The 25,472-nt window shown below is 40.3% G+C and overlaps 1 protein-coding gene across 5 annotated transcripts in view; it reads left to right on the top strand.

Annotated features, from left to right (window-relative positions):
* Window positions 1–4,960: 4,960 nt before the first annotated feature.
* Window positions 4,961–25,472, top strand: part of GXYLT1 (glucoside xylosyltransferase 1) — a 45,616-nt gene continuing 25,104 nt past the window's right edge. For 2 of the 5 annotated variants that reach the window (XM_057701475.1, XM_057701477.1), the window contains exons 1-3: window positions 6,231–6,497; window positions 14,557–14,649; window positions 24,741–24,912. In XM_057701475.1, the coding sequence (XP_057557458.1) occupies window positions 6,277–6,497; window positions 14,557–14,649; window positions 24,741–24,912 (486 nt within the window). In that variant the 5' untranslated portion in view covers window positions 6,231–6,276. Of the gene's footprint in view, window positions 5,043–6,230; window positions 6,498–6,605; window positions 14,472–14,556; window positions 14,650–24,740; window positions 24,913–25,472 lie in introns of those variants that run through there. The other 3 variants (XM_057701479.1, XM_057701478.1, XM_057701476.1) reach the window with 3 other exon arrangements.

Here is a 25,472-nt window from a genome sequence, read left to right on the forward strand (position 1 = left end):
TAATTCACACTAATAGCAACAATGAAATTAGCCTGTGTTTACTTTTGGACTCAGGAAGATTGAGAAGAGTTGGGATACAGTATAAAACCAGTTTGGGAGAAGAAGACTCCTAAAGGACAAAAATGTAGTGAAAGCATTGAGAAGAAAAAGGAAAGTAGGCTGTTTCCAGAATTAAAGAACAGAGTGATCTGGCCTTAGGTCCAAGAGGTAGCTTTTGGTCTTTAATAAGAGAAAATATAAAAGCCTATGTTGTTTCCACTATAGGATAAGATAAATAATTTAAAGGACACTTCAACTTCATAGAAAGAAAAGGAATTTTTTTAATTAAAAATAAAATGTAGAAATGTGAAAATAAAAAACCATTTCAACATATGAAACCTATTAATAATAAAACCTATTAATATTTTTCAAAAAAGAAAAAGAAACCAAACATAACATAACATAGGACTGTTTAGGATATAAATTCTATATGGAAAGGAATACAGATAAGAATTCTGATTTTATTTTTCAACTAAGCACTGTATTTCTGAAGTGTAATAGTATCAGAATTCTTAATTATTTTCATTTTTCAATTTTGGGGAATCTAGGTCCAGAGACTTATCTGTTACTTAATACATTATAATCATGACCTTGATTGATGGCAGGTTTTGGCGAACTTGTGCATATACGTTTTAGTTTTCCCCATGACTAAATTTCCCTGCAAATCTAGCTTTTAATTTCACTGATGGTATTTTTAAAAAATAATAATAATAGATTATAATCTATTAATGGAAATGGAGGGTTCCTGCAGACTGAAGCAGGGAGAAATATAATGATGTTCAGTAGGCTATTGCTTCTTTCCCTCCCCACCCGTCCCCTTAATCTCCCTTCTCTGTGGATGGAAATACTAGCTGAATTCTAGGATTATTTAGGAGTTAAGGTGTCCTTATTTATTTGTTTTCCACTGCCACTTTTTTCTAATCTTACAGCCTATCGCTGAGTTTTTTCAGCATGAAGAGAATCCCTTTACTCTTTCGTTTTCCCCCTGCCCTACCCCTGTCCCACATTTACTGGTCTGAGTGAACACTTAAAATGAAACACTCTTTGCTCCCTCTGACAACATACTTTTCCAGCTTTTTCCTCCAGCCCAACAAGGTCTCTAGGAAATGGACTGTGAAAAATGAAAAAATCTCACTAGAGGCCAACAAGAGGAGAGAATGATTTTCACTTTTAGTGTGAATTTCTGATTCTTTGTGCTCTGCAGCTAATCTGCTTTGTATTTCTTTGATTTGCAAATTTAATTTGTTTTAATCCTCAAGATCGGTTTAAGAGATTTTCATATAACATCTTTTCTTCCTTTTTTGCTTTTAATTTGCATCACTCAGTTTAGCATTTGTTTGTTCATAGTGAGATAGCATGGTATAAGGGAAAAAACAAACATGCACTTTGGATCATCAGAGATTTCTATCTGAATTACAGATCTTCATTATTAGCCATGTGGTTGACGAACTTCTTTGAATTTCAAGTTCCTTGTTTTTAAAGAGAATAAAATAAAATTGTTATCAGGGTTAAGTTAAATTATGTATAGACCTTTATAAAGTGGAAGTTACATAAAAAAGTCTTTGAACTTTATTCTGAAAAGGTATAGAATTTACCTTTTCCCCCATAGGAGTCTTTTTTTTTTAAAATAAGTACTAAAAGGTAGAATTGGGAAGGAAATGCTGAGCAGGACGTAAATTTGCTCTAGAGTGACTTGGAAAAGACATTAAAAAAATTAATTGAATGTCTGCTATATATCCAACATGTACTAGGAGCTATATGAAAAATCAGGATTAATCTTTTGAATATACGATTGTTTAGGTTTGGATTATCCTGAATCCGAGAGTTTTTCAGGTCATGGAGAAGGTCTCTACCTCCATAATTTAAACAACAACTAACGTTGCTACTTTTAAATTCTTCTTGTCCCCCTAAATTTACCTTTTTTGACAGAATGAAGGGAAGATCAATATTGATTAAAAATTTGGATGTGGCCAGCCTGTCATTAGAGAATTAAGAGGGTGGTCTAGAAATGAAAAAATAGACTTAAGAACACGTACATACACACAGTAAATGAAATGCCTAACCATTATGACAAAAGTATTTTAAATCATTTTCAATAATTTACAATTAATTTTAGGAATATCAAAAACAGCTCCTTTAATCCAGGATAAGCAGTTAGGGCAGTGTGTGGGTAATACAAAAAATTTCTATTTTTGGAATGTCATATACTTTTTCAACAGAATTTCCTTTTTAATTACAGAAGTAAAAGGAACCTAACGGGATGATATGGTCCAGAACCCTGATGTCAAGTAAATGGATAATTGTTCTTCTGGATATGCTCTTCCCATATATTGCTGCAGAAATGAATACTGCCATTCCAGTATTTTAACAATCTCTGGGTCATTAAATTATTCTTTATCTTAATTACATTTAGTTTGTTGAAATAGAAACAATTGTAGTTGGCATCTCTTTAAATTAAACATACTTTGAGTACTAGCTCTTACTCTAGTTTCTTTGTACCATATCCTTTAGTTTTCTCTCTCAAAATCTATTTTCTGTTCTTATAAATGCTTTTATTATCCATCTTTGTACCTCGTTCAGTTTGTCTTTATTTCTCTAAGAATTGTAAGGTGAAATGAAAGGATTGGCTTCATATTGTCATTGTTTTTACTTGCTCGTCTCCCCTTTGGGGGGCAGTACAGAATAGCCCCTTGTCTGGCATGTAGAATATATTCAATAAACGTTTATTGAATGAATAAATGTATGTTTTAATTTTATTCACACATCTTGATAGCATGAGAGTTTTCACTTTTTTGTCAAGTAAGGCAGGAAATTTAATCCTTATAGGGGAAGAAACTGAGGCTTAAATTTGTTTAGTGACTTTCCCATGGTCACAGAGCCAGCACTTCTTTGGTGTAGGGATTTCAAATGAAGAGCTACTGCTAATTATACAGCATTTCCCCATCTTGTTTCTCATGGCCAAACTCTTCAAAGCTCCAATAGCAGCTTGAACAGTTTAACAGCATGAGTTTTCTCCATGAAGAGAGAGAGTGTGTGTGTGCGTGTGTGTATTTAAAGCCTCCTTTCCCTCACTTTTTGGCACTGTAGCTGCTTTCTGGCTCCAATCTCAATCTCTGTCCCAGCCTCCACACTGCAGCCAGAATGTGCTCTCCAAAAGGCAAATGTGATCATGTTACTTCCTAATTTAAAAACCCTTCAATGGTTCGCCATTGTCTGCCAGATTACGTACTAAACAAGGCATTCCAATACCTGGCCCCTTCAACCTGGAGCCTTATCGCTCATCATCTCCTCTCTTGCGTTCACTTAGCTGGTGGTATCAAACTTCTCACAGCTACCTGAACACAAGAGCCTGTTTCACTGATTCCTCAGCCTGGAATTACTTCCCTTACCCCACCCAAGACTCCAGGGCCACTTTTGCTGCAGTCAAAAGTTCACAAAAAACAGAAGTAAAACCTATGAGTCACTGAAGTAGTTATTAGTCAAAGTTTATTGTGCATACGCCAAAAAGACAGCAAACTGGGATACTCGAACCAAAATATGGAAGGAGGCTCAGGGGTATATTTCTATGAAGCAGCCCATATAGTGTGAAGGCTGTGAGTGTGTATTCTTGTTTTGTTTTTTTAATGTAATTTTATTTTTTTCTTTTCTGTTTTTTTTTTTTCTCCTGGCTGTGTTTGGTCTTCATTGCTGCATGTGGGCTTTCTCTAGTTGTGGTGAGTGAGAGCTACTCTTCGTTGTGGTGTGCAGGCTTCTCATTGCGGTGGCTTCTTTTGTTTTGGAGCTTGGGTTCTAGGTGCTTGGGCTTCAGTATTTGTGGCATGTGGGCTCAGTGGTTGCAGCATTTGGCCTCAGTAGTTATGGTTCAGGGTTCTAGAGCTCAGGCTTAGTAATTGTGGCACAAGGCTTATTTGCTCCAAGGTATATGGGATCTTCTCGGATCAGGGATGGAACCCATGCCCCCTGCACTGGCAGGTGGATTCTTAACCACCGTGCCACCAGGGAAGTCCCTGTGAGTATTCTTTACAGTTATTGGTTAAAATATTATATTTCTTTTTTTCTTTTCATTTTTTTGCAGTTTAAAGTTCAAACATTGAGTATTTTATTCTTTTTTAAAAATTCTTTTTTATTATAAAAGTTTCAAGTGTACAGCATTATAATTCAACATCTATGTACTTTGCAAAGTCGTCAACACCACAAGTCTATCACCTGTCACCATAGAGTTGACCCTCTTCACCCATTTAAGAAAATATATATTTATTTATTTATTTGGCTGCTCTGGGTCTTAATTGCAGCACATAGGATCTCTGTTGTCATGTGCCAAATCTTTAGCTGTGGCGTGTGGGGTCTAGCTCCCTGACCAGGGATGGAACAGGGGCCCCCTGCATTAGGAGGGCAGACTTAGCCACTGGCCCACCAGAGAAGTCCCCTCCTTCACCCGTTTTGCCCACCCCCACCAAGTTTTGTTAAATGAAAGGGAATTGGTTGGTGGTTACCCCATACCAATTTTGGGGAACTATTTAAGTTCTGCTTATGATTTTCAGATTCATAAGCAAAAAGTGACCCAGGTCAACTTAACTTCTTATCCTGCAAAACAAGCTAAATTAAGCTTTGCTTGTATGACTAACTGGGTTTTGTCTGCTCAGGGAATTTTCAAGTCTGGTCTCTGCCTTTCATTTCAACATTATGAAGTGACTCTTGCCATGCCCGCAGGTAGAACTGATTGCTCCTTTTTGCATGTGTGCCTACCTCTTTATAGGCTTCTATCCTCATGTCTGTATGGCTGTATTGCACTTAACTTACAAGTAGCCACTGTCCCACCCCCATGCTCCAACTAGGCGTCTCTGTACCCAAAGTGCTGACACAGTGCCCACAGTGCACATAGTGATGCTCTATAAATGTTCAATAAATGAATGGAGTGAAAATATGGCTGAGAAAGAGGGAAAAGAAAAGGAAATGTGAAGGCAAAGTTCTTTAGGGAGAATACTGTTTTGGACACTGACATGGTGAGTTGTGAGGACGGTCAAAAAGGCATAAAAGGTTGGACCTCAGCCTTATGGGAACTTACAACCTCAATGCGAGGCGGGACACGCAACCTCAATAGGATCACGGGGTAATTCAATGTCTGGGTTTTAAAATGGCTCCTACCGACTGTGTCATAGAATCTCAGAGGCTGGGGAAGTGCCTGCTGAGGAGATGGAAGTGAAAAATGGCTTAAACAAGTGCCTTCTAAGTGCAAGGCGTGTTTCACGCGCTAAGCAACCGTAACCTTTACAACCACCGTACGACGAGGGTATCGTCTCTATTTTATTTATTTTTATTTTTTATAAATTTATTTTATTGGCTGTGTTGGGTCTTTGTTGCTGCACACGGGCTTTCTCTGGTTGGGGCAAGTGGGGGCTACTATTTGCTGTGGTGCGCGGGCTTCTCATTGCGGTGACTTCTCTTGTTGCAGAGCAGGGGCTTTAGGCGCGTGGGCTTCAGTACTTGCGGCACATGGGCTCAACAGTTGTGGCTCACGGTCTCTAGAGCGCAGGCTAAATAGTTATGATGCACGAGCTTAGTTGCTCCGCAGCATGTGGGATCTTCCTGGGCCAGGGCTCGCACCCATGTCCCCTGCATTGGCAGGACGATTCTTACCCACTGCGCCACCAGAAGTCCCCATCTCTATTTTAGAGAGGAAGAAACACGCTGAGAGAATTTAGGTCGTTCAGCGTCCCAACTACCCTGTGGAAGAACCACAATTTGAATTCGGGTCAACTGCCTCCAACTCCAGGCCCGTTTCGCCACACCCCGTCTCGGCAATCAGGAGCCACAAGGCTCAGGAGTCGCCCGCCAGGGGGAATCGCGGAGCCCCCGACACCCGCGCGAGCAGCGCGTCCCGCGTGCCGGAGCCCACCCGACGCGCCCCGCCCCTCGCGCTCAGTGCGCCGGCGCGTCCGGCCGCCCGCCCCGCCCTCCGGGGAGGGGCCCTCGACGGAGGCGGGGCCGGGGCGCCGGGGCGGGGTGTCGCCGCGCTCGCGAAGGTGGTGGGAGGGGAGTGGAGGGGGGACGGGAGGGCGGCAGGGAGGAAGGGGGCGGGGCGCGAGGCCGCGGCGGGGGAGGAGCTTGTGGCGCCGGCGGCTGCGCGGTGCCGCTCCCTCCGTTCCAGTTCGCCCGGGCGGGCGCTACGGCGGCGACGACGACGGCGGAGGCGGCGGAGGCGGCGGAGGCGGCGGCGGCGGCGGCGCGGCCGGCGCGATGCGGCGCTACCTGCGCGTGGTGGTGCTGTGCCTGGCCTGCGGCTTCTGCTCGCTCCTCTACGCCTTCAGCCAGCTCGCCGCGTCCCTGGAGGAAGGAGCGGGCGGCGGTGGCGGGAAGCCGCAGGCCGCAGCGGCTTCCTGGCTCGGGGGCGGCGGACGCGGCGCCGGGAGAGGGGCGGGCGGCGCGGGCCCCGGGGCGCATCCCGGCCGGTCGGACAGGTACGGGCCGTTCCGTGTCGGGGGACGGGCGCGGGGGGCGCGCGCGCGGGGGGCGCGGGGCTCGGCCTGGCCCGGGCTGCCCGCGGGTCCGCCCCGCGCCTGCCGCCGCCCGGCCCGCGTCTGCCGCGTCTCTGCCGCCGCCCCTGACCCCCTTTGCCGGTTCCCCTCCTTCCCCGCACCCCGGGGGTGAGCCCGGCGCTGCTCCAGCCCGAGGGCACCCCGCTCCTTCTGTGTTGGTCTTCTGGCCGATTCCTTAGGCACTCTTCAAAGCACTTCGAAATCAGTTTCCAACTCTTCACTGACAGTTGCATTTTCCTTCTCCTTCTTGGAATTCGTTGAAGATCAGAGGGTCCTGCAAAAGCCGTCTTGCTGTCTGACCAGCGGGAATTCCCTCTTGTTTCCATGGCGTTCAGGTTGAGATATTTAAACATCGGGCTGGCGCCCTAGTCCAGCTCTTCCCCCGCTCCTGAATGGGGCTATCTGGATTTCCTGTTAACGCTTAACATTTTCTTTATTTGCCGCTTAGTTAAATCTGGATAGAGCATTTCTGCGGACTGTGAATTTTTCTTTTAAGAAACAATCGGTCCATTGTGAAACTTTCAGCAAGTTAAGAAAAATAAGCGATACTTAACATGCTCGCTTCCTTTGTGAGTCGGGATAAGGTGTGTTTAAGAATCGGAATTTAAAAAGCATAGTGACTTCAGTGGATTTACACAAATCACTGTCAGAGTCGGGATCAACATGAGATTTACATGGGAAAAAACATGCAGCGCATTACGAATGCTTAACAAAATCTGAGCGGTTCCACTTCCTTGAAAAAGAGGCCGCTCTGTTTGTGGGCGCCTCTCTTACTCCCTCCCTGTGCTCCCTTAGGGGGAGGCAAAGGCTGCTTTGATAGGGAAAAGTATCGGGTTGGTAGGAGGAGGGAGACCAGGTCAGCTGTCTTCTGAGAGTTGATGGCCATTCCCAAAATGAAAAGGGACGTTTGGGCAAAGGAGCAGCGTGGAAAAGCTGGATTGTCGTGTTTTCACCCTGTGGTTTGATTACGGTCAGGACTCTGTTCATAAACGCAGAACTACTTTGCAGAGCCAGGTTTGTCAACTCTGTTACCTGTTCTGGGAGGTGCAGTGACTGAAGACGGATGGTGGTCTATTGTGTTCCTGTGAAGCATTTAAAGTTATGGGGAAGAAACTATTTTTGCATGGGGTAGAATTGTAAGGAAGCAACATTTTTATCAAAACACTGAATGAAATTGGAGTACGATATTAGCATTTCAGAATGATAGAGTAACATTCATTTTTAGTGCCTTGTCTGAGATACTTAATATTTTGTGACAAATTTGTGTAAATTGTATTTGCTGGCTAGCTAATTTTAACAAAATCGCATTATTTGAAATTCAGAAAATAAATGCCTCAGTTTTAATGAATATTTTATGGGCCATTACTGAAATCTGAAGTTTGATGTGCCAGAGTCCAGTCAGCTAAAAAGCTGTAAGTTACAGGTCCTCCAAGCAGCATAACTCCTCTTTTTAAATGAGGCATACATTTGAGTTAAAACTGAAGGTGTATCATTCTTTGTAAAAGTGTGGCAAAGTACATTTCACCACGTGTGCATGCATGTATAAGGAAAAGTGTGGGCTGAGGAACAACATGGAAAAGCTGGATTGTTTTTTAGCCTATGATTTGATTAAGGTCAGGAGAATTCCTAAGACACCAGGACTCTTTTCATTTTAGATATTATCATTTATAGCATCTTTCTAGATTTCTCATAGAGTTCAGTCAACTTTTTTGGCTACCATGGGGTATGGAGTATATATTCTTAACCTCTCTTCCTGCGTATAAATCCTCTGGCCAAGGTGCAGAGGGCATCAATATTGGGGCCAGGATTAGAAACTATGTATCCTTTGATTGCCCTGCAAGTGCTCTTTCTATAAAGCTGCTGTGATAAGAACCTAGTCTAGATGGTGTCTCATCAGTGGAAAATGGAGCTATGAGGCAAGCAACATCTTCCTTTTTTTTGATAGGATTGATTATTATTGCATACTTACTTTTTTAAAAGCAGTCTTACCTCAGAGATTCAAACTATTGTTTTTCTCTCTGATTTAAAACATGGGATTGTGGTTATACCCAATAGGTTCCGTTGGTCCAGTCTTATAGAAGACATTCATTGCACAGAATTCCACAACAACAGAATACTTGGAATTGTCCTTCCACGTTCTCAAAAACTCGAAAATGATGGAAACAGTTTTTCAGTGAAATTTATTAATTAGTTCATTTTGTTTGAATTCATTATTTTGGTATTTAGAAAATGGGTAGATCTTAGCGTCAGACAAACCTGTGGTCTAATTTTGGCCCTGTTTGCTGTGAAACCTTGACCACCTCTCTGCTATACTTTTCTCACTTGTAAAATGTAGTTATATTTACCATAATTAATTTATAGTAATCAGAATTCTTAGTTGTCAGTCATCAAAATCCATTAAAACTGACTTCAGCAAAACAGATATTTATAGGCTTATAAGGCTGCTGGAATGAACAGAATTGAAGGAAAAAATTACCCGGCAGCTTCAGGGACCTCAAGGACTGGAGACTTTCTCTTCTGCTGTAGACAGGCTTTGGTCATGGGGTCTTTCTGCTCCTTGTAGTGTTTCATCTCTGATCTCACGTAGAAAATTCTAGAAAAAGGCTCTCCTTGGCCTTGCATCACATGCCCATCCGTGGACCAGCCAATGTTGCCTGGGATGGGGACCTCTGGTTCTCTGGGCTGTATCCCTTGCACATCCCTACTGCAGACAGAATCACATGACCGGTGTTGGAGAGGAGCGCTGCCTCAGTGGAGGGGAGTGCTCGGGAGGCAGTGGCTCTTCCACATAGACTCCCTGAAGCTGCTCATTGTGGACAGACTGTATTTAAGGTATTTAATCTAAAGCACTTATTATTACCAGATGTCAGTACTTCTACAGAAGGAGTTAAATGGTTTTTGACTGTAGATTCTCAGGGTGATTAGATTCTCACATTTCACGGATGAATCTTGACAGTGATTATCAGGATTTCTTCCCATTGTGGCTGTACAGCCACAGTAGTGGGGAGTCAAGAAACCACGAAGCACTTCAGTGATCTCGTTTCTGGACCCGTCATACCCTTAGTGTGAATGACTATTAACTGGGAGGTAGTCACCTTCCTTTCCTTTTCAGACCTGGTCAGGCCGTCAAGTTGTGGTTCCTGCTGCGTCCCAGGAACACTAGTAGGGGATATACTGAAAATGTAGAGTGGAAAGAGTCAGGGCTTTGGAAACAGACTTCAGCTTTGCCACTTACTGGCTGTGTTAACCTTGAACACATTTCCTCATCAGTTACAAAGAGGTAAGAGTATCCATGATAAATGGGTTGTTTGTGGGAATTGAAGTAAAATAGCTTGTGTAGATTACTAGGTGTGGTGCCTGGCACAATAAAATTATAGCTAATTCAGTGATGGTTTTGATCATGTAAATTTTAAGTGGATTTTTTTCAATTTCTGACCTCTGGGAAAAATTCTGTCCTCAGGCCCCAGTCCAGACCTGCTAAACCACAGTGCCTGGCAGTGGGGCTTGGGAATCTGTATTTTAGATATGTGCTCCAGGTTGTTTGTTGTAAAGACAAAGATTGAGAACCACTGATTTAACTGAGAATGATTTGACCACTATTTTTGTACTATTGTTTTTGGGGGGAGAAATTTTTTCCCCCTTCCCTGCAGTTATTTTTGAAGAGAGAAGTTAGGCAGTGAACAGTGAAAAAGGCTGAATTATTTACTACAGCGGCCTTAATCTCTGCTTTGTTACTGCAGAGGCATTGTATATAAAAACCAATATTTTGCACTTTGTATTTCAGTTCACTGACGATCATACGTCACATAGCTGTAAAGTACATTGCACAAACCTGACTAGTAATTAATTAAATATTAAAATAATATTATTCTTTGCTTTTGAAGGGGAAAGTGATTAGGCTAATGAGAAAATAATGTGTACTTTTGACTTAGAAATTCTATTTTAAAACATTAATATTATTATCTGTGTGTCATACCTGTTGGAAATACTTCCCCCCAACATGTTGACAAATTTTTTTTCAGAGTATATACCATGTGAAGTTTAAAATTTTTACATATTCAGATTGGCAGTTTTTTCCTTTATTGTTTTTATTTTTGTCATGCATACAAAAACTTTCTACCAGTGGGTTTTTTTTCCCTTTTTTTAACATTTAAATCCTTAATTCACTTTTTTTTTTTGAAAGAGAGGTTAGGTTGTACAGTGTGACAGCTAACTTATTTTTGAAATGGTTAGATGATTGTTCATTGCCATTTGTATATAAGCAGTTCTTTTTCCATTTCCTGAATATTCATGAAGCTAGGTATTTAAGAAAAAGAAATGATAACCTGACTTAGAGCTAGAAATTAATCTAAATTGTCTGAAGGCAGTTTTTAGTTAAAAATGAGTTGTGCAGGCAGTGATCTTTAAATAATGGTGGTCAGAACCATGGGAATGGTCTCCTTTAACGTGGCGATGAGCATCTTTGTTTCTCTTGCAGTCACAGCACAGGTATCCATGCCTTTAAGGTGCATCGTTGGTGAGGTACCTCAGTCAGACTTCCACATTCTTATGCTGGATATGCCTGGACTTATCCCTGACTCTCCACAGTGTGCGTGGTTTTCACTAAAGCCACATGGCTATCATGGACATTTTGAAAGGAAAAAAACCTTTTCCAGTTTAATTTAAAAGTATAAAAGACCTTCTGCTATTGGATTGAAGTAAACCTCAAGTTTGAGAACTGTCGTTGTGGAGAGGGTCACTGTTAGATGCTCTGTTTAATCCAGAGCGTGATGTCTCAATTTTTAAAAAAATTTTCAAGTACTGAAATTTGGGGGAAATTTAATTTGTGACTTATTTGTTTTTTTAAATGTTTGAAATAAATATAAGTTCACAGGAAGCTTCATAGACACCCCATTTATCCTGCACTCAGTTTTTCCCCAATAGTAACACCCTACATGCTTAGTGTAACACCACTGTATCTGGAATATATGTGTGTTAACATAGTGGAACCCAAGAAATTGATATTGTACAACCCGTAGACCCTATTCAGACATCACCAGTTTTATATGCACTGGTATGTATGTGTAGTTTTATGCTGTTCTATCACATAAGTAAAATTTGTGCCACCTCCCCCACAATCAGGATACAGACTGTTTTATTACCACAGGGAACCCTGTGCTTTCCCTTTATCAGTTTGCTTGTAGAGAAACCACCTAGAGCTAGAAACATTAAGCCACATGAAATAGGAGGATGAGCTGTAGTAAAGTTTTATTTCAGTTTGATCCACAATGGAAAACCCTTGCATTTATGGACTTTACTGATTCTGAATATCATTGTTAACTGAAGACATACCCATTTAGCTCAGCTACAGTTTTGCCGCATTTAAATTATTTGAGTGACCTCTTTGAATTTTGTATATCTAATGTTCCATTTTCAGTAGTCTTAAGGAATAAAAGCAAAAACAACTAATAACTAGAACATGGATAAGTACTTTTACTTTTCCAATATTTTTAAACTTTTTTTTTCTGGTCTGAAAGTACAAATACTATCTGTCTCCAGATTAGTTGCTTTTCCTCATTTATTGCTTGTAGTGGTAGTTATTGGTATGTAATGAGTTCTCAGTATGAGTTTCTACTCTCTATCTTAATCTTTAAAACCAAGTTTTCATAAGTGAAAGAATGTAAATTTGGGAGATATGAAACCATAAATAAATTATGCCTGTGTCTTGCCAGCAGCAGCTCAGTGTTTTATGTTTTGTTTTTTTTTTAAATGGTAAGGCACATGTATACTCACTAGTGTATATGTTTTCTATTTCTATTAAAGAAATACAGAAAGAAAACATTCTCTAAACTATGTTTTCTGACATTGAGTTATAGTCAAGAAACTTACCTAAAACTTGACATTTTTTCCCCTGTAATTTCACCTGCATTAATCAGTTTACAGTGATAACATGATCCAGCAATTCCTCTCGTGGTGGGGGGGGTGTATGTGTGTGTGTACTCAAGAGAATTGAAAACATGTTCACATTAAAATTGTACATGAATGTTCATAAAAGCATATTTATAATAGCCAAAAAGTATTAACAATCCAGATTTTCATTAACTCATGAGTGGATAAAGAAAATGTGGTATAGCCATCCATTCATAAAAAGGAATATTATTTGGCCGTAAAAAGGAATGAAATGTGCTGATAAGTACTACAGTGGGTGAACCTTGAAAATACACTAAGTGAAAAAAGTCTGACTCAAAAGGCCACATATTATATGATTCCATTTATCTATGGAAACAGAAAATAGATGCGTGGTTGCCTAGGGCTGGGAGTAATACAGGTTGAGGCAGAAAATGGTATTAATACACAGTTTCAAGCAGTCATTTTTATGGACAAATTTAATTAGTCATTTTCTTTGAGACTTCACTTTTAATTTTCGTTTTCTGCTGTTGGAAGATTTGACAGAAGGAGGTGGAATAACCAACTTATTTCCTTCCTGGAACAAAGGGGCACTTTAGGTGTTGATTACAAATAAAGTGTGGATTTATTGAAAGCAAGCATTGACAATGTCTGTATCTGAAAGATGGAGATAGCTATCTGAACTGGTTTGTTGTGAGGCTTAAGTGGATGTGAAAACTCTTGAATCTGAAAAAAACTCTTGTGTTAGTTGTTGTCCCTTCCACTGAGCCTGTCTCTAGTATGAAATGTAAGACTTAAAAACTACATGACCATGCCTGGAAGGGGACAAAAATAAATTTCCTCATCAAATTGTACATTTTGCTGCTCTGCACACATTTTCTTTTTCTGATTTATCAACCATTTAAATTAAGATATGTTAACTTTTTATGTTGTGCTTGAAAATGGTGTCCATCTCAAGAAAAACAAATTACAGTGTCACTTTTTTCCATTGATGTAAAAATTCGGATGTGTAGTTCTTCATGCAGTCGTATACAGAATTACTTAGGCAGGATTTTGAAAACAACCCGTGCCTGACCCTGTTCTCAGGGTTTGTGATGTAACAGATCTCGTGTAGGGCTCTCGGGTGATTTCATTGTACACCCTGGGTTGAGGCGCCCCCCTCTGCCCCCACCCCTCCCCCCACCCCCCCCCCACCCCCCGGTCTTAGCCTGCTGACATTTGTGAACAGTGTGATCAGAGATCTTACAAATATGAAATTTCATAGACCTTTCACTGTAAGAACAGTAGCTTATAATTGAATTCATGATTATGAGACATGAAGTGACCTGGCTTAGTGACTCACGCTGACTTCATACTTGCTCACGTTAGTAAGCCCCTGCCCACGGTACTGAATTTCCAACTAGATTGTTTTGAGAAGGAATAACAGTGAAAAACATACGTTTTTATAAAGTGAGTAGCAGTTGTGTGTGTGTGTTTTTTAGCTCCAACCTGGCAATTTAAGAAGAAAGACCACATTTGATCCCCTGTTTAGCTTGTGAGATATAGTGAAACTGAGATATGTAGATAATGAAACTGAGCCGTGAACATCAGCTTGATTTCTTATTTCCAGTTTAAAACACCATACAGGTAGCTTGGATTGAGGATTAATTTAAAAGCGTTTAAAGATTCTCTCTTTCCTTTCTACCAGCATTTGTGGCTTAAATTTTGCTTCAGGAAAAGCAAATGCTTTGTTTGGCATTTAGATTTTATTTTACAGGGAATATGTACAGTTCATGAAGGAAAATTTTAGAAGTAATCCAATATTTTCTGTGTCATCTGAAGAGGGGATCTTTATGTATTAAGAGAGTTCATGACTTGAGAATGTTTCCAATCTGTAGTATTTTCTGCCTAAAGGTTTTAAAGTTCTGTTTACAATAGTGGGACCCTAAGTAAGGGAGAAATCAATTTCCAGAAATCCTCAAGTTACCACAGCAAGTTGGATTTGCAGTTTTGTTGCTGTGGAATAGAACAGTAAGTTTTTATGTTATTGAATAAATTCCTTGTTAGTTTTAAGCCAAAATACTCACATAGGACTCTTTCTGTCTTACTCTGTTAGGTGTAAAGATTTCTCTCTGTGTTACTGGAATCCCTATTGGATGCTGCCCTCTGATGTTTGTGGAATGAACTGCTTTTGGGAAGCGGCTTTTAGGTAGGCACTTAATATTTAATTAGTAGATCAGTGTAGGTAAGATTAGATAGTAGATAATAAATTTTTGTATAGGTCATATAAGTGTTTTCTTGTCATCTAATATTATCATACAAGTAAGTAATTTGTTTTATGATCGGCTTTTCTATTTTTTCCCACTTTGAAGTAGTTATGACTAGTTTTTAATACATATTTGTATAAAATGCTCTAAAATTTTTTAAGATGTTATTAAGATAAACCATTGTTCTTAGGACAGCTTATGATCTAATTTTAGGTAATGAAGTGATAACTTTAGGTAATGAAGTGATAACTTTAGGTGATGAAGTGATAAATGGATAATAAAGATAGACTTCCACTGATGTTTACAGACATATAGCGTTTATCTAATTTAAAGCTGGCATACTGAAAAAATATTTTGTACGTAGATGGAGACAACTGGGGAATGATTACATTGGTTATTAGCAGAAGGATTGAATATTCGGGAATGGGAGGATACAGCTAAGTGTTTAATGAAGGAGGAAATGATATGACATTGTTTACTGACCCTTTTTTAAAGTTTTTGAATGGTGCAGCTCTGTTCGCTTCTCTGGATAATGAAGGCACTGGATTGGCTGACTCTCAGGTCCCTTCCTGCTCTAACCTTCAAGTGTTGGTAGGAATGGGATATCAGACTCTCTGAGATTGTAGCAGGGGAGAGTGAGGCAGTAGCCTGAAATGCCCTTCCCAGGAATAAAATTTCTTTATGATTCATTTAAGTTTTAATTCTACTCATTCCCTCTGCTAGGCACAGTGCTCGGTGCTAAGAATCAGAGAGTCTGGTTAACATGGCTCCGTCCTTATGGAGCTTACATTCTCGGATGCTTCACACTAGTCAACCTGAGATTATAGTAGATGGTAACAAGTTATAGCCGTGATGAGGAGAGAAACAGGTGGGCATCAGGTGGGATCACCTTAAGGCATCAGGGGAGGCTTTCAGGAGGGAGTGACTGCTTGATGAACAGGAAATTAGCCAGGCTTCGGGACAGGAGGTGACATACTCCAGGTGGGATGAACTTCATTCTTAATAAATATTACCAATATGTATTTTTAAATTCTTGTGTTCCCAATACATTATGCATCCCATGAACAACCAGGAAGAAATCATTGAAATCAGATATTTTAATTGTACCTCGTTGCTGTGGAAAAGATTGGATGATTGAAATTCTAATATGGGTCAGTCAAGTCAGATTACGTGAACTTTTGAAAACTTAACTTCTTAAAGGTAATCTTACCATTTACCTTGTTCATAATTTTGGAGAATAGAAGCTCCCTATTTTTCATTCTTTAAAGAGTTTGCTAGTGAATAGAGTGTTGACAAGCACCACTTTGCTATCTCTGGCTTTGTGGCATAAATCTACTCACTCTGGAAGCTGGGTAAGCTTGAAAGCCCCTGTATACCGGGATTTATACACCCCAGGCCCTTTTGTAAGTTACAGCGTGAGTAGTTATCTTCCTGCCTCCTCTGCTGTAGGAGTAGCCCAGAGAAGCTGACCTGGGGTGAGTCCTGGCGCCTTTGCGTGGTACTCCTTTTGCTTGGGCTCTCCAGCTCATTATGTTCCCCAAACTCCTAAGTGTTCCCTGGAAGGAATGACATGTGGATGGATACATAATGTTGTAAACCTTTGTGCTTTTTATTCTCCTAAATGTGAGACTTTAAAAGTTACACTTTCTGCTTGTAATATTAATCCATAGTATAAATCTGTAACCATCTTGTTATATGTATCATATCATTGTGTAAAGTCTCTTGAACTTAGTGTATGATAGGCCACCCAAGACGGCTGTCCTCTTGTCTCTGTACATCTCCTGCTGGACCAGTCCCTGCCTCACCTGCACCCTACTCGCATGACTGACCTTCCCTCTTCACCATAGAGCCTGGTCAGCAGACGCCTACGTACTTGCCCTTGGCGCCAGCTAGTGATTGTCCTAGTCTTTAAATCAGAACACCTCCATGGTAGCTTGTCAAAGGGACGGTGAGGGGCCTGTCCCTCTGCTAGTTTCCCTGGTAACCAGTGGGCCAGCCTGAGGTCAGTTCTCCCTGTAACTGACTCCCCCCCCCCCCACCAACACTGCTGCCATGTCCTCTGCACACCGTGGGGTGTCGCTCCAGGACCTTGCTTACGACACGTAAGCTCCCCCGTCCGCTAAGCCGTTGATGTCTCTGTTGCCTGAACCCAGTCTGCTTCTTCGGACTTGAAGCTGGGCCAGTACAGGGCTTGCAGGCCTGCGTGCTGCAGCCCAGCACTTCGTTTCTTACTTTGAACTTGGGATCCATTATTTATTCAGTGTATTCAAACATGCAGACAAGCCAAAGTGCCATATAGTTGCCATGTCACTCTCACCCTCCATTTCAGTATATAAGCAACACCTCATTTTTTACCTGACTCTGAGTTTCTCTGCCCACCCGGGGAAGCGTCTTTGAAATCCCCTCTGCTACCATTAGGTCTCCCATTTTGTCTGGCACCAGTGGGCCCTTAGCTGGCACCATTTCCTTCTCCCCAGGCTTGTCCCAGCGTTCCCAGTTTGAGTTCTTTCTGTTTTGATTGGACATCTCGGGGGGATTATTTCCTCCCAATTAATTTATTATACAGTGATCATAACATAACATAAAAAAGCCCAAATCTCCTCACCACCCACCGCAAGGGTTTTCTCGCTCCCGGTGCATGTGCCTGAGTCATCTGCCACCTGACTGCTTCCCCGGGGGTGTGTCACAGCGCTCCCACCTCTTCTGCCCTTGAAACAAACTAAACACAAAGTCCCTGCAGCAGCTTGCTTCCAGCCCTTTTCCTTCAAGCATTCTTTGTTTATTCTTCCTCTTCACCAGCGAACATTTATAAGAGTTTCTACTGGCTTTATTTCCTTAACAAACAAACAACGACAACAACAAAAAAACCATCTTCACCACCTCAGCCCACCACCCGCCCACCACCTGACTAAAATCCCACCTCTGACCTCGGAATTGTTCTTTGAGGCCTATCTGCTTCCTCGTTACCACTTCCTCTTTCTTTCAGCTCTGTCCATCTCAGGCTCCTGAGACCAGTGTCTCAGGTTTTGTTCCCTCTGCCTTTGGACTCCTCTCTCTATTCCTAATGCCATAGGACCCTGCTCTCCCCTCTCCTGCTCCCTGAATAGTCACAGGATCACCTTCAATCCAGAGCTCTTTTCTGAGCTCCCGCACTGTGTTTCCAGCTGCACCGTGGGGATTTTTACCTTGCTGACTCAGTCTGGCTACGCACACCTCCCCTCGCCCGGGTTTTGTATCTTGATTCACGATGCACTTTCCACACGTCGGTCAGTCCGCGGTGGCTCTTCTGCCTGTCCTCTTTCACGCTGCTGCTCCTGCCGGCCTCTTCTGTCCCTCAACTACCATGGAGTCACTTCCTGTCCAGCCACTGTGACCTCCCTTCTGTGCCCCCTGCCGCTCTCTTCTCTGTATCCTCTCAGTTGCTGTACTTGCTGCATCTGCTGTGGTTGTGAATCGTTCCCCACTTCTGGAGTGTTGACTTTGCAGACAGACACCACTCGGTGTTCCTTATTTAAGCAAGGTGCTTGGCAACCAGTAAATGACTAATAACATTCCCCCACACTTCCAGACTAGGTTGGATGTTTGTGTAGTGAGCCCACTTAGCAACCTCGATTGTCTTCTATTTAAGCGATTACCCATGCTTTCTGATTAAATCTTTTAAAAATCTGTCTTTTCACAACAGGCTATAAATTGTGTGAGGTTAGGATTGTGGCTGTCTTGCTTATCCCCAGTGTCTGGCATGTGAAAAGTGTTCAGATATTCATTGAAAAGAGTGGATATCACTTGTGTTCTAAAAATTATACAGATTTAAGCCTGCACCAGCATTGTGTGAGTGTACTGGTGTCACTGTAACCTTAGCTTTCATTATTGGCAGTTATAACTGTACCACTTATTAGAGTAAAATGATAGCTTATTATTGATTTATGTTCATTGATTATTTCTTGAATATATTTCTGCATTTGTTTGGCTTTTGAAATTTTTGTTTGTATTTTCTGTATTGATATTTACCTGTTGAGCTCAATGCTTATTATGAACTCTTAGAATAATACATTCTACTTTTGCCATTGATTACAAATATTTTCCTAATTTGCTTCATTTTTTAAATTTTAGTTATCTTTTCATTATGTAATCTCTTAATTTTAATATTATTATGACTTGAGTTCTTAAAATATTTACTCTTTCTCTTTATGATGGGAATTGATTTTTAACTCATAGAATCTGTGTACTTGCTGCCTCAGCTGTTACCTTGAGTGGTCCCATGCTAGTTTTAAGAGGTATATTTTTACAGACTATTTAAAATTATATTTTAACAATTAATGCTTACACTTCATGTTGAATTTTTAGATTTTTTTGATGCTTTGCATAAAACCTTGCAGTTTTTTTTTATTATTGTATTTTGTCCCCAAAATGATTTACATACAACCTTTAAAGTAGTTTTACCTTAGTATGATAGTTCACCACAACTCATTTTATAGTAGCTTTTTTTTTAAAGCGACACATTAAGGAAATTATCATTAGTGTTTCTGAATATAGTTTTCTAGTTTTGTTCAAATGCAAGTTTTTAAAGATAAGTTTGTGGCAGTGATTTTTTAGTGTGGGGAGATTGTTATCAGAAATTTAATGTTTACTTTGAGTTTATGTACTTAATTATAATGCTAATTCCTAGTCTAAATGTTGTTATATATTGTTGTCTTTTATAGAGAAAACACTAATTTAATTATAGGCTAGAAGAACACTCTGGAAGCTTTTGATGCTAAATTTTGATTTTTAATTTTGATTTAAAAATTTTAAATTTTGATTTAAAATTTTTAATTTTGTTTAAATTTTGATGTCTGAGAAAAGAAAAAATTATTCCTTTATAGCAGAAATGTTACTTAAAATAAGCCTGTTCTTAAGGCTTAAAATCTGTTTACACTATTTGTATTAGAATTTTCTTCTAAAATGTTGTGTTAACTTTTTTTTGTGGATTCCCCCTCTCAACTTTTTACTTTGCTAAGTTTTCAGATCTACAGAGGTTATAGGAATAGCATAGTGAGCACACTACGTACGTTCACTAGATGTTTACCTGTTATTAACATTTTGCCGTTTTGTTTTTGGCTGAACCATTTGGGCAACAGCCATTATGACACACACCTAAATATTCAGCATGATTGCCTAAGAACAGGGATATTCTCCAGTACCACCATAACAAAGTCAGCATTTCAAGTTATTTAACAGTGACAGAATATTATATTTATATACTATATATTTATATATATTCATATTTTCTTACTTTCCTATTAATGAACTCTGTATCTTTTCTTCCCCATTCAGAGCCCAGGCAAGGAACATACATTGCATTCAGTTATTATATCTATGTAGTCTTTTTTTCTAGAACAATTCCCAGACAACATTTTTTTGAGCAGGGGTTGGGCGGGGAGGGGCAGGGCAGGGAGGGGTGGTGGTTGGTGTCTTTCTTGCGTGACATGATGTTTTTGTTTTGTTTTGCAGAATGTTCCTTTATTTGAATTTGCCTGTCTCCTTAGGATTAGATTCAGGATCTTGAGCAGGAATACTGCGTAGGATATCCTGTGCTCTTTGGGTGTGCTCTGGGCAGGCATCTGGTGGCACATGGTTCACATAATTGGTTGTTTGATCCCCTGGTTAAGGTGGTGGTGTCCCATTTCTGCACTGTAGCAGTATCTGTATCCCCTTTGTAAAGTGTGGGGATAATACCTTGATACTCTGGTTTTAGCATCCATTAATTATTCTTGTTCAAATCATCTGTTACAGTAGTGAATGCAAAATAGTGTTTTTTTGTAATTCTGTCATTCCTTCTACATTTATTGGTTGGTATTCATCTTTAAAGGAGAGTTCCCCCTCCCCCTTACCTTTTATTTAGTATCATTTTGGACTCACTGATTCAGGTTTTTAATAGAGTGTGTTACTGTTCATCACTGTCGCAATTCCTGTTTGTGCTCAGGCTATGCCAGATTTAGTCATGGGGGCCCTCAGGTGCTACCTTCGAATTATCTGAAGGATTTCTTCTAATCGTGTATCTGTAGAAAAATACGTTTGACTTTAAAATGTCCTTTTGGATAACATTTCTTTATATCCACAGGGCCTTTCTCTTATTCATGCTGTGATTAATATATAGCACATTTTTGTAGATCCTGACAATATTAACACCATTCAGTTGGGACCAGAATTACTTGAACGGCTACTTCCCAATGACTTCTTCAGAGGTTTTAGCTGTCCCTTCCTCTAGTGTGAAAGCTCACTTTAGATTTCTTCCAGTTGCAGTTACGTCCCCTTCCTGGGTCTAAGGACAGCGTAGTAAGCAGAGACATCTTTAAAATGTTTTGTCTCGTCAGTTTAGGTGTTGGAGTGTGCACTGTATATAATGCTTTTGCAAAAATGAGACACATAACAGAAAAGCAAATGCAATATAGTTGACATTACTACTATTTTCATAGAAATTGGTGGAAGGAGTGCTAGCAGTGTGATTAAGAACAAGCCTTGCTGCAGTGCTTGAGAGCAGGAGTCCCTGGGACTGACTTTAGAAGTACTTTTTCTCCTTGAAGAACACTTGACTTATTTCTCTCTCTCTCTCTCTCTTTTTTTTTTGGGGGGGGGCTTAGTTGCTCCATGGCATGTGGAATCTTCCCAGGGCAGGGCTCGAACCCATGGCCCCTGCATTGGCAGGCAGATTCTCTGCCACTGCGCCACCTAGGAAGTCCCGACTTATTTCTCTTGAAAAGGTTTATTATACTTCTTGTCTCTGTAGGTAGAAATTTCTGTGCAAAACAGCACGTGACTGTTATAGCTTATTCTTTAAATCTCTAGGCTTTTGACTTATTTCTCTTGAAAAGGTTTATTATACCTCTTGTCTCTGTAGGTAGAAATTTCTGTACAAAACAGCATGTGACTGTTATGGCTTATTCTTTAAATCTCTAGGCTTTACCTTTGGGACAGGGTGTAGTTATGGCCAGTTAAGGAATCCAAGCACATTATAGATTCTCAAATCTTGGTGCTTTAGTGAGGGTCTTTATACCATCATGAGGAACAGGATCTGGAGGCACTTATCAGAAAGATGAGACAATTTAGAGCTCTGTGAAATTATTGTGTGTCTTGATTGCCTTGTCTTTTAGTTGTGTCATTGTGGCTTCCACTGCTTTGAGGTGAACTAGGTTCACATCCCCTTGTTTGGGTATAGAAAGTGTAGATAGTCTTCACTCTGATAGGGTCCCTGTGTTACAAACTGAGGGACTCAACAGAAAAGAGGAGTACCTCCCTCCTTAGAGGGTGCAGACAAGGAGGGGGAGGTACTCTTCCTTTCTAATTGCTGTCAGTGGAAAAGGACAGAGCTTTCAAAAGATCCAAGCTTATGCTACGCCTTAATGTGTGAAAGAGGTAGCAGAGCAGGTGGGTGGGGAAAGGCTAAACTCTGTGGTAACCCTGTAACAGAAGATGCTTGGACAGCTGGATAGCCACGTGCAAAACTATGCAATTGTCCCCTCCTCAAACCACAGATAAAAACCAGTTCCTGGTAGATGGATCTAAATTTTAAAGGCAAAGCATGTACCTGATATAATATCTTAATGATAATCTTAATAATTTGATGAAGAAGGAAATATTGCCACCGCTTCTCAAATAGTAAATTTTCTCTTTCCAAGAATACCGTTTTTTATGTGACTTCTCCATTTACTACCATTAACAAAGTGATGTCGTTAGGTTCAATTTCATGAATTATCCAGGGGAGGTTTCTCTTTCTTAAAAGCAGTTTTTATTGTTGTTTGTTTTTAAAGAACCTCATCTTTAGAATAGTTGGTCCATTAGTCTCAGTAAAGGGGTGGTGATCAAGGTATTGAGTTTCAGCCTCCCATTTGAGGGATCAGGGAAGCAAATGCCTCCGGTGTTTTCTAACAGATAACTATTCCTGCTGAAGAGCTTTGCTGTTCCTCTGTTGAAGGCTGACAGCTACCAGTAATTGTGTAGGTGAGAGATGTCCCAGGTAAGAGAAATGAGCCCATTCTCGGGCATCAGGGACTCAGACTAGCAAGCATCAGTTTCAGCTGCTGTCTTAAATGTCTCTAGGCCCTTGGCAAAGAAGCTTGTTAATAGGACCCAATAGATCCATAGTAAAAGCAAGAGGACGTTAGTTTTTTATCCTGTTGATAATAAATAATTCCAAATGTTTAATGTGACAACATTAAGATGTATGAATTTGATATTCAGGTACGTCTTATATAGTCGATAGTTTGTATTTAATGTTACTTAGCATGGTTTTTTCTTTTCTGATATCCTGGTCAGTTGAGGGACTACCCATGAGCACGACCAGGATTTTCCTCAGGAAGCAGTTCTGGGTCCACTGACAAATGGATTCCAAAGTCTTGTGCTAAGGACCATAACTATGATAATTTTAGCTCATAGATCTAAGAAAAATGATTAATCACCCATCCCTGCTACTACAAAATCTCAGTAATATATACATACAGCTGTTAATGTTAAACAATATAATTTCTAATCCCCTTACATGTTTTACAGAAAGGATCTCTGTAAGCAAAAATTGGGTTAAAGTCAGATTTGTATGTTTTTAGTTTGGAATGTTTGTACTTCATAATACTTTAATGTGCTATTGCTTTGTTTTATGTTGTCTTCTACTCCTACATACCTTTAGCTGTCAGTCCCAAAAGGATTATTTTATGTCCTAATTACAGATAAGGTCTTTATCTCATATTGTAAATGTTAAATATTTAATAACAGTGCAGTCACACATAATCAATTCTGTCCTTTGTGTGATTTTGGAGCTTTATTGGTTCAGTGTTAAGATGCAAGAGGTTTGAAAGGTTCCTGAGGCCTGGTGCTTGCACTGCTGCTCTGCGTTAGAGGTAGGGTCTGACATAGCCTAGGCCAATAACTTGGGTTTAGGGAATCTTTCCTTCCTGCCAAAATGATGTGCTACTAGTGTTTGACTAGTAGTTTTTAGACCACCTCAGAAATTTTTACTTCTCACTGATTACTTGATAAAATGGGACTGCACAGTAAAAAAAAAAGTCATGTGAAGGAAACTTCTTGTAATCAGCATGGTTGAAGATTGCATATAATACTGAAATATTTGTGGATGAATTTATAGCTGGGTTTGCTTCAAAATGATCTGTTGGTTAGTGGAAAGGGCTGTGGGGAGGGCTTTTAGAGGAAATAAGAATACCTTTGCATGGGTAGTTGTTGTAGCTGAGGGATGGGTGCGTGGAGATTTACTGTTGTATGCTCTGTGCTTTGGTGTGTTTGAGGTTTTTTTTTTTTTAAGTAAAAAAGTTAAAAGTTAGGGGCTTCCTAGGTGGTGCAGTGGTTAAGAATCTGCCTGCCAATGCAGAGGACACGGGTTTGATCCCTGCTCCAGGAAGATCCCACATGCCGCGGAGCAACTAAGCCCGTGTGCCAAAAAAAAAAAAAAAAAAAAAGTTAAAAGTTAAATGGAAGACCTTCAAATCAGAACTGCTGTCTTTCTCAATTGCGGGTTTCCTTGAGAGAATTAAGCCCTAATGCCCTACAGCATCCAGAGTAAGTGGCGAATTAATTTCTGTCCTGTGTATCCAGAATGATGCTAGTTATGTATCATTCTTGGAGAAATGCAGACGTGGTCATTTTTGTGTTCTGTGGTTCCTGGTGAGGAACGTTAGCTGAGAAAGGCTGGTTGAGGATATAGATGTGTATGATTGATTCAACATTGTGTTGTTTTGTAATTTGATGTGTCTTTGCTTTTTAAATAGAAGGTTCAAACTTGAGGTTTTTTGTTTTTAATCTAAGTATAGTTGATTTACAATGTTGTGTTAGTTTCTGGTGTACAGGAAAGTGATTCAGCTTTATATATACATATTCTCTTTCATATTCTTTCATTATGATTTATTACAGGATATTGCATATAGTCCCCTCTGCTGTATAGTAAGACCTTGTTGTTCAAACTTCAGTCTTTGAACGTGGTCAGAATACGATGTTGTTAACATGTTACCCTGTACCAACACTTGGAAAATGTGGTTTTCTCTTCTATCAGGTATAGTCTGAAAACACAGCCCGTTGAGAGAGTACACCTAGCCGTAGTTGCCTGCGGGGAAAGACTGGAAGAAACTGTAACCATGTTGAAGTCAGCGCTCATCTTCAGCATCAAACCTCTTCAGTTCCATATTTTTGCTGAAGATCAACTGCATGATCGTTTTAAAGGCATAGTAAGTATTTGAGACTTAGTCAAGCCTGTAGAGTTGAATATTCAATGATATAATATAGTAAAATGCTGTGGAACAAAAATGTTTATTCTGCAGCTCTGCCCTCTTAGAATGGAGACTGTTCCTGCTGCCACTTCCATCTGCGCTTCCAGATCTAGGGTGTAAGAGGAGGACTTGTTTTTGAAAAGGAGTTAGGCCACTTAGAGTCCTTTGCCAAACATGGAGGTTTTATTTTACTGACTATAGTTCCAGGATGTTTTGGCTGAGAAGTCCTATTTCTTAATTGTGTTCCCATCCTCGGCTTGAGAGTGCCTCAGTCAGAGTGCACACAAAGCTTTTAATTCTATTTTGAGTGGAGGGAACTCTTAATCGACCGTGTGGAGGGAAGTAGCTTCTTGCTCTGATAAGAAAGTTTCTTATTTTGGTTATATATTAGTTACAGTCAGTTTGGCTGTAATGGCAGAAAACCCAAACTGACAGTGGCTTAAACAAGCTAGAAGTTTATTTCTCTCTTATATAAAAGTAGGCAGTCTGTGGTGTATGGCAGCTCCATGTCTTCCAGG

This window comes from Hippopotamus amphibius, chromosome 12 (genome assembly GCF_030028045.1).
Source record: "Hippopotamus amphibius kiboko isolate mHipAmp2 chromosome 12, mHipAmp2.hap2, whole genome shotgun sequence".
NCBI classification, from domain to species: domain Eukaryota; kingdom Metazoa; phylum Chordata; class Mammalia; order Artiodactyla; family Hippopotamidae; genus Hippopotamus; species Hippopotamus amphibius.